This window comes from Oncorhynchus nerka, linkage group LG14, assembly GCF_034236695.1.
Source record: "Oncorhynchus nerka isolate Pitt River linkage group LG14, Oner_Uvic_2.0, whole genome shotgun sequence".
Lineage (NCBI taxonomy): Eukaryota > Metazoa > Chordata > Actinopteri > Salmoniformes > Salmonidae > Oncorhynchus > Oncorhynchus nerka.
Genome location: NC_088409.1, coordinates 5,126,662 through 5,136,661, shown reverse-complemented (window position 1 = coordinate 5,136,661; position 10,000 = coordinate 5,126,662). Strand labels below are relative to the sequence as shown.

Genomic DNA, 10,000 nt, shown 5'->3' with positions numbered 1-10,000 from the left:
TCAGCCAGCCAACCAGTCAGCCAGTCAGCCAGTCAATCAGTCAGCCAGCCAACCAGTCAGCCAGTCAGCCAGTCAATCAGTCAGCCAGCCAGCCAGCCAGCCAATCAGTCAGTCAGCCCTTACCACATCAGGCTAGAGCATTGGTTCAAACTTTTCCACTCATGCCCTCTTCCATCATCCTCAGGTTTAACGGGGAATTTCCTACATCACCCTGACAGTAGAGTTCTGGCCCAGTGGATCATCCTGACAGTAGAGTTCTGGCCCAGTGAATCACCCTGACAGTAGAGTTCTGGCCCAGTGGATCATCCTGACAGTAGAGTTCTGGCCCAGTGGATCATCCTGACAGTCGAGTTCTGGCCCAGTGGATCATCCTGACAGTAGAGTTCTGGCCCAGTGGATCATCCTGACAGTAGAGTTCTGGCCCAGTGGATCATCCTGACAGTAGAGTTCTGGCCCAGTGGATCATCCTGACAGTAGAGTTCTGGCCCAGTGGATCATCCTGACAGTAGAGTTCTGGCCCAGTGGATCATCCTGACAGTAGAGTTCTGGCCCCAGTGGATCATCCTGACAGTAGAGTTCTGGCCCAGTAGATCATCCTGACAGTAGAGTTCTGGTCCAGTGAATCATCCTGACAGTAGAGTTCTGGTCCAGTGAATCATCCTGACAGTAGAGATATGGCCCAGTAGATCATCCTGACAGTAGAGTTCTGGCCCAGTGGATCATCCTGACAGTAGAGTTCTGGTCCAGTGAATCATCCTGACAGTAGAGTTCTGGCCCAGTGGATCATCCTGACAGTAGAGTTCTGGCCGGGTCCAGTGGATCATCCTGACAGTAGAGTTCTGGCCCAGTGGATCATCCTGACAGTAGAGTTCTGGCCCAGTGGATCATCCTGACAGTAGAGTTCTGGCCCAGTGGATCATCCTGAAGGAGAGGAGCTGTAGGTGAACCACTCTGCCAGGGGCTGGGAGAGGAGCTGGGGCTGTAGGTGAACCACTCTGCCAGGGGCTGGGGAGAGGAGCTGGGGGCTGTAGGTGAACCACTCTGCCAGGGGCTGGGAGAGGAGCTGGGGCTGTAGGTGAACCACTTGCCAGGGGCTGGAGAGAGGAGCTGTAGGTGAACCACTCTGCCAGGGGCTGGGGGAGAGGAGCTGTAGGTGAACCACTCTGCCAGGGGCTGGGGAGAGGAGCTGGGGGCTGTAGGTGAACCACTCTGCCAGGGGCAGGGGGAGAGGAGCTGGGGGCTGTAGGTGAACCACTCTGCCAGGGGCAGGGAGAGGAGCTGGGGCTGTAGGTGAACCACTCTGCCAGGGGCTGGGGAGAGGAGCTGGGAGCTGTAGGTGAACCACTCTGCCAGGGGCTGGGGAGAGGAGCTGGGGGCTGTAGGTGAACCACTGCCAGGGGCTGAGAGAGGAGCTGTAGGTGAACCACCAGGGGCTGGGAGAGGAGCTGTAGGTGAACCACTCTGCCAGGGGCTGGGGAGAGGAGCTGGGGGCTGTAGGTGAACCACTCTGCCAGGGGCTGGGGAGAGGAGCTGTAGGTGAACCACTTCTGCCAGGGGCTGGGAGAGGAGCTGGGGCTGTAGGTGAACCCCTCTACCAGGGGCTGGGGAGAGGAGCTGTAGGTGAACCACTCTGCCAGGAGCTGGGGAGAGGAGCTGTAGGTGAACCACTTCTGCCAGGGGCTGGGGAGAGGAGCTGTAGGTGAACCACTCTGCCAGGGGCTGGGGAGAGGAGCTGTAGGTGAACCACTCTGCCAGGAGCTGGGGAGAGGGGCTGGGGGCTGTAGGTGAACCACTCTGCCAGGGGCTGGGGAGAGGAGCTGGGGGCTGTAGGTGAACCACTCTGCCAGGGTCTGGGAGAGGAGCTGTAGGTGAACCACTCTGCCAGGGGCTGGGGAGAGGAGCTGGGGCTGTAGGTGAACCACTCTGCCAGGGTCTGGGGAGAGGAGCTGTAGGTGAACCACTTCTGCCAGGGGCTGGGGAGAGGAGCTGTAGGTGAACCACTCTGCCAGGGCTGGGGAGAGGAGCTGGGGGCTGTAGGTGAACCACTTCTGCCAGGGGCTGGGGAGAGGAGCTGGGGCTGTAGGTGAACCACTCTGCCAGGGGCTGGGGAGAGGAGCTGGGGGCTGTAGGTGAACCACTCTGCCAGGGGCTGGGGAGAGGAGCTGTAGGTGAACCACTCTGCCAGGGGCTGGGGGAGAGGGGCTGTAGGTGAACCACTGCCAGGGGCTGGGGAGAGGAGCTGGGGGCTGTAGGTGAACCACTTCTGCCAGGGGCTGGGGAGAGGGCTGTAGGTGAACCACTCTGCCAGGGCTGGGGGAGAGGGGCTGTAGGTGAACCACTCTGCCAGGGCAGGGGAGAGGAGCTGTAGGTGAACCACTCTGCCAGGGGCTGGGGAGAGGAGCTGTAGGTGAACCACTCTGCCAGGGGCTGGGGGAGAGGAGCTGTAGGTGAACCACTCTGCCAGGGGCTGGGGAGAGGAGCTGTAGGTGAACCACTCTGCCAGGGGCTGGGGAGAGGAGCTGTAGGTGAACCACTCTGCCAGGGGCTGGGGAGAGGAGCTGTAGGTGAACCACTCTGCCAGGGGCTGGGGAGAGGAGCTGGGGGCTGTAGGTGAACCACTTCTGCCAGGGGCTGGGGAGAGGAGCTGTAGGTGAACCACTCTGCCAGGGGCAGGGGAGAGGAGCTGTAGGTGAACCACTCTGCCAGGGGCTGGGGAGAGGAGCTGGGGCTGTAGGTGAACCACTCTGCCAGGGGCAGGGAGAGGAGCTGGGGGCTGTAGGTGAACCACTCTGCCAGGGGCTGGGGAGAGGAGCTGGGGGCTGTAGGTGAACCACTCTGCCAGGGGCTGGAGAGAGGAGCTGGGGGCTGTAGGTGAACCACTCTGCCAGGGGCTGAGAGAGGAGCTGGGGGCTGTAGGTGAACCACTCTGCCAGGGGCTGGAGAGAGGAGCTGGGGGCTGTAGGTGAACCACTCTGCCAGGGGCTGGGGAGAGGAGCTGGGGGTGAACCACTCTGCCAGGGGCAGGGGAGAGGAGCTGTAGGTGAACCACTCTGCCAGGGGCTGGGGAGAGGAGCTGGGGGCTGTAGGTGAACCACTCTGCCAGGGGCTGGGGAGAGGAGCTGGGGGCTGTAGGTGAACCACTCTGCCAGGGGCTGGGGGCTGTGAGCGAGTCGCCTAGAGGTGGTCACGCTCTAACGTGGCTCCCCTGACCTATGAACCTGTATGGTCGTGTCTGTTTCCCTGAGCTGGCCTGCTCCCCTCTGCGACAGCCAGGGGAAGCTGATGTCAACAGACAAGAATGTACTCGCTCTCTCTCTCAAAACAATACCCCGCGTGAGGTCACAGCACAGGAATCCCACAGGCTTAGGCGGTGAAAATTATGTCATGTTTTAATTAAATCTTTCACTTTGCGAATTGGCAGTTGAGAAATGAGAAATCCACTGTTCTGGCTTTTTCTGGTCGTTGTTTTCTTTTTTTGTACTTCCTGTGAGAGTCTGAGGTGTCACATCTAAACACCAAGACCTTCTACTGGTCGTTGTTAGGTGCTTCCTGTGAGAGTCTGAGGTGTCACATCTAAACACCAAGACCTTCTAGGGTGCTTCCTGAGTCTGAGGTGTCAGCATCTAAAACACCAAGACCTTTACTGGTCGTTGTTAGGGTACTTCCTGTTAGAGTCTGAGGTGTCAGGTCGAAACACCAAGACCTTCTACTGGTCGTTGTTAGGTACTTCCTGTTAGAGTCTGAGGTGTCAGGTCGAAACACCAAGACCTTCTACTGGTCGTTGTTAGGTACTTCCTGTGAGAGTCTGAGGTGTCACATCTAAACACCAAGACCTTCTACTGGTCGTTGTTAGGTACTTCCTGTGAGAGTCTGAGGTGTCACATCTAAACACCAAGACCTTCTACTGGCTTGTTAGGTACTTCCTGTGAGAGTCTGAGGTGTCAGGTCTAAACACCAAGACCTTCTACTGGTCGTTGTTAGGTACTTCCTGTGAGTCAAACACCAAGACCTTCTACTGGTTGTTATCTTCCTGTTAGAGTCTGAGGTTCCTGGTGACCTTCTCTGGTCGTGTTTTACCAGCCATCCATTCTGTGAGAGACTGGTGCTTCTCTTCCTGCTTTTCTCTCCTCGTGAGAGTTTACCAGCCATCCATTCCTGGTGCTTCTCTCCTCGTGTTTTACCAGCCATCCATTCTTGGTGCTTCTCTTCCTCGTGTTTTATCAGCCATCCATTCCTGGTGCTTCTCTCCTCGTGTTTTACCAGCCATCCATTCCTGGTGCTTCTCTCCTCGTGTTTTACCAGCCATCCATTCCTGGTGCTTCTCTCCTCGTGTTTTACCAGCCATCCATTCTTGATGCTTCTCTCCCGTGTTTTACCAGCCATCCATTCTTGGTGCTTCTCTCCTCGTGTTTTACCAGCCATCCATTCCTGGTGCTTCTCTCCTCGTGTTTTACCAGCCATCCATTCCTGGTGCTTCTCTCCTGCGTGTTTTACCAGCCATCCATTCTTGGTGCTTCTCTCCTCTGGTGCTTTTTACCAGCCATCCATTTCTGGTGCTTCTCTCCCGTGTTTTACCAGCCATCCATTTCTGGTGCTTCTCTCCCGTGTTTTACCAGCCATCCATTCCTGGTGCTTCTCTCCTCGTGTTTTACCAGCCATCCATTCCTGGTGCTTCTCCTCGTGTTTTACCAGCCATCCATTCTTGGTGCTTCTCTCCTCGTGTTTTACCAGCCATCCATTCCTGGTGCTTCTCTCCTCGTGTTTTACCAGCCATCCATTCTTGGTGCTTCTCTCCTCGTGTTTTACCAGCCATCCATTCCTGGTGCTTCTCTCCTCGTGTTTTACCAGCCATCCATTCTTGGTGCTTCTCTCCTCGTGTTTTACCAGCCATCCATTCCTGGTGCTTCTCTCCTCGTGTTTTACCAGCCATCCATTCCTGGTGCTTCTCTCCTCGTGTTTTAACACTATCTAATATCCATTCTTGGGTGATGTCTGTTTTTATGGTTTATTTTTGGTCTGCTGATAAGAGATTTTACGATCCGTCCAAATGTTGTTCCATTCCAAATTATACATTTTTTTAAATGATAAACTTTAAATATGGACATTAAATCACGTTGTTGGTTTCTAAAGTCCGTTTTAGTATCTTTATCTTTTACAACTACAACTGATTGTAATTTAGTTTCGATGCGAGATATTTACCAGGTTGATTTGCCATTAAGCAGTATGTTTTATCTGAGTTCAACCTGTCATTTGTTGGCTTCTGTTCAAGAGTACAAAGATCACATTCCTGCTTCAGTTTTAAACATGTTATTCTTTACTTTGTGTAAGACTTTTTATGGGCTGAAACACGACATGATCAAAAGTATGTGGACACTGCTCGTCCAACAATCTCATTACAAAATCATGGGCATTAATATGGAGTTGGTTTCCACTTTGGGAAGGCTTTCCACTAGATGTAGGAACATTGCTGCTATAACAGCCTCCACTCTTCTGGGAAGGCTTTCCACTAGATGTAGGAACATTGCTGCTATAACAGCCTCCTCTCTTCTGGGAAGGCTTTCCACTAGATGTTGGAACATTGCTGCTATAACAGCCTCCACTCTTCTGGGAAGGCTTTCCACTAGATGTTGGAACATTGCTGCTATAACAGCCTCCACTCTTCTGGGAAGGCTTTCCACTAGATGTAGGAACATTGCTGCTATAACAGCCTCCTCTCTTCTGGGAAGGCTTTCCACTAGATGTAGGAACATTGCTGCTATAACAGCCTCCTCTCTTCTGGGAAGGCTTTCCACTAGATGTAGGAACATTGCTGCTATAACAGCCTCCACTCTTCTGGGAAGGCTTTCCACTAGATGTTGGAACATTGCTGCTATAACAGCCTCCACTCTTCTGGGAAGGCTTTCCACTAGATGTAGGAACATTGCTGCTATAACAGCCTCCACTCTTCTGGGAAGGCTTTCCACTAGATGTTGGAACATTGCTGCTATAACAGCCTCCACTCTTCTGGGAAGGCTTTCCACTAGATGTTGGAACGTTGCTGCTATAACAGCCTCCACTCTTCTGGGAAGGCTTTCCACTAGATGTTGGAACATTGCTGCAGGGACTTGTTTCCATTCAGCCACCAGAGCATTAGTGAGGTCAGGCACTGATGTTGGGGGTGATTAGGTCTGGCTCGTTGGAAGCACAGAATCATCTAGAATGTCATTGTATGTTGATGTTGGGGGTGATTAGGTCTGGCTCGTTGGAAGTGCAGAATCATCTAGAATGTCATTGTATGTTGTAGCGTTAAGATTTCCCTTCACTGAAACTAAGAGGACGGAACCATGAAAAACAGCCCCAGACCATTATTCCTCCTCCACCAAACTTTACAGTTAGCACTACGCATTCCCTTCCTCTCTTTTCTCCCTCAGCCATTCTGCTCCTCTTAATTCCTCTCATATTTCTCTAAAACCCTGTTATTCCTCCTCCACCAAACTTTACAGTTGGCACTATGCATTATGCACTATGCACTAACACTCTTAATTCCTCTCATATTTCTCTAAAACCCCTTCATGCCTGTTCGTCATCTACAGTTCCTCTGACATGTTTAGTGTTTCGCACAACTTGGAATTCATTTCATACAGAGAGAGAGATTTATTATATATTACATCTATAATAACACAGAGTCACACACAGTCACACACAGTCACACACAGTCACACACAGAGTCACACAGAGTCACACACAGTAACACACAGTCACACACAGTCACACACAGTCACACACAGAGTCACACAGAGTCACACACAGTAACACACAGTCACACACAGTCACACACAGTCACACACAGTAACACACAGTAACACAGGTCACACACAGTAACACAGAGTCACACACAGTCACACACAGTCACACACAGTCACACACAGTCACACACAGTAACACACAGTCACACACAGTAACACACAGTCACACACAGTCACACACAGTAACACAGGTCACACACAGTCACACACAGTCACACACAGTAACACACAGTCACACACAGTAACACACAGTAACACACAGTCACACACAGTAACACACAGTAACACACAGTCACACACAGTCACACACAGTCACACAGAGTCACACACAGTAACACACAGTAACACAGGTCACACACAGTCACACACAGTAACACAGAGTCACACACAGTCACACACAGTCACACACAGTCACACACAGTAACACACAGTCACACACAGTAACACACAGTAACACACAGTAACACAGAGTCACACACAGTAACACACAGTCACACACAGTCACACACAGTAACACAGAGTCACACACAGTCACACACAGGTCACACACAGGTCACACACAGTCACACACAGTAACACAGAGTCACACACAGTCACACACAGTCACACACAGTCACACACAGTAACACACAGTCACACACAGTCACACACAGTCACACACAGTAACACACACAGTAACCACACAGTCACACACAGTCACACACACAGTAACACACAGTCACACACACAGTCACACACACAGTCACACACAGTCACACACACAGTCACACACACAGTCACACAGTCACACACAGTCACACACAGTCACACACACAGTCACACACAGTCACACACACAGTCACACACAGTCACACACAGTCACACACAGTCACACACACAGTCACACACAGTCACACACAGTCACACACTAAGAGAGTCTTTCCAGTTCATTAGTAAGAAAAAGAAAAAACACTTTTCATGAAAAGGATGAATTAATATTCTCTTTGAAAATGTTCTGAAGAGAAACAATTAAAAGTCACGGACGATTAGCATGTCCTGAGTGGATACACACTGAATCCATTACACACACACACACACACTCTCTCACAGACACACACACACACACACACACACAGACACACACACTCTCTCACACACACACACACACACACACACACACACACACACACACACACACACACACACAATCTCTCACAGACGCACACTCTCTCACACACACACACACACACACACACACACACACACACACAATCTCTCACAGAGCACACTCTCTCACAGACACACACACACACACACACACACAGACACACACACTCTCTCACACACACACACACACACACACACACACACACACACACACACACACACACACACTCTCTCACAGACACACACACACACACACACACACAGACACACACACTCTCTCACACACACACACACACACACACACACACACACACAATCTCTCACAGACGCACACTCTCTCACAGACACACACACACACACACTCTCTCTCTCACAGACACACACACACACACACACACACACAGACACACACACACACACAATCTCACACACACACACACACACACACACACACACACACTCTCTCACAGACACACACACACGTTCTGTTACAACATTGTCAGTTACTGGAACAGGCCACAGTCAGCGGGAGATTGGCATACACCAATTACACAGGTCTGGATGACCTCTCCTCCCCTCCCTCTCCCCCTCCCCCTATAATAAACGGAGCCCGGCCCGGTCGTAAAGTGACTAACCTGGTGTAGTGATGACCTCTCCCTCTCCCTCCCCCCTGTAATAGAGGGCAGTATCCACCAGACTAACCTGGTGTAGTGATGACCTCTCCCCTCTCCCTCCCCTCCCCCTGTAATAGAGGGCAGTATCCACCAGACTAACCTGGTGTAGTGATGACCTCTCCCCTCCCCCCTCTCCCCCCTCCTCCCCCTGTAATAGAGGGCAGTATCCACCGGACTAACCTGGTGTAGTGATGACCTCTCCCTCCCCCTCCCCTCTCCTCCCCCTCCCTCTCTCCCCCTCCCCCTCCCCTCCTCCCCCTGTAATAGAGGGCAGTATCCACCAGACTAACCTGGCGTAGTGATGACCTCTCCATGTCCGCTCCCCTCCTCCGCTCTCCAGTCCTTCCCTCCTCCTATCTCTCCGTAGTAGAGGCTGAGGACCAGCTCCATGATCCTGATGAACATGGGCAGCTGCTGGTCTGTGATAGACAGCTTCAGGGACTCCACCATCGTCTGGATCTGACAGGAGGAAGAGGAGGAAGAGGAGGAAGAGGAAACAGTTAATAAAGAGAGACATGAAGACCAGGGCTCTCCAACCCTGTTCCTGTAGAGAGACGTGATGACCAGGGCTCTCCAACCCTGTTCCTGTAGAGAGACGTGAAGACCAGGGCTCTCCAACCCTGTTCCTGTAGAGAGACGTGAAGACCAGGGCTCTCCAACCCTGTTCCTGTAGAGAGACGTGAAGACCAGGGCTCTCCAACCCTGTTCCTGTAGAGAGACGTGAAGACCAGGGCTCTCCAACCCTGTTCCTGTAGAGAGACGTGAAGACCAGGGCTCTCCAACCCTGTTCCTGTAGAGACGTGAAGACCAGGGCTCTCCAACCCTGTTCCTGTAGAGAGACGTGAAGACCAGGGCTCTCCAACCCTGTTCCTGTAGAGAGACGTGAAGAACCAGGGCTCTCCAACCCTGTTCCTGGAGGGTATCTCACAAGAAAGACAGACACAGACAGACAGACAGACAGACAGACAGACAGACAGACAGTAGGCCTGTGCGTCTCAGACAGACAGACAGACAGACAGACAGACAGACAGACAGACAGACAGACAGACAGACAGACAGACAGACAGACAGTAGGTCTCACCTTGATGACAGCAGGGATCTTAGAGTTGATGTTCTGGTAGGTGAAGTGGAGTCGGGTCCTGAAGGAACACTTGTAGAGGAGAGGATCCTGGTAGAACTGGATCTTCCCACTACCGTTCCTCTTATCCAGACACACAGTACAGTCACTGAAGTTGATCACTTTACGAAGCACCAGGTCAGGAGCTGGGGGGCAAGACACTTAGTCAACATATAAATCACATTCATTTAACGAGGCAAGTCAGTTAAGAACAAATTCTTATTTGTAATGACGGCCTACTCCGGGCAAAATCAGGACGACGCTGGGTCGATTGGTGG

At 52.1% G+C, this 10,000-nt stretch overlaps 1 protein-coding gene across 1 annotated transcript in view; it reads right to left on the bottom strand.

Moving 5' to 3' along the window:
• LOC135574942 (intermembrane lipid transfer protein VPS13B-like) overlaps positions 1-10,000 on the bottom strand; it is a 49,291-nt gene that overhangs the window by 8,680 nt on the left and 30,611 nt on the right. The window contains exons 6-7 of the mRNA XM_065027064.1: positions 9,687-9,868; positions 8,896-9,064 (exon numbers count right to left, since the gene is read on the bottom strand). Of these exons, the coding sequence (XP_064883136.1) occupies positions 8,896-9,064; positions 9,687-9,868 (351 nt within the window). The remainder of the gene's footprint in view (positions 1-8,895; positions 9,065-9,686; positions 9,869-10,000) is intronic.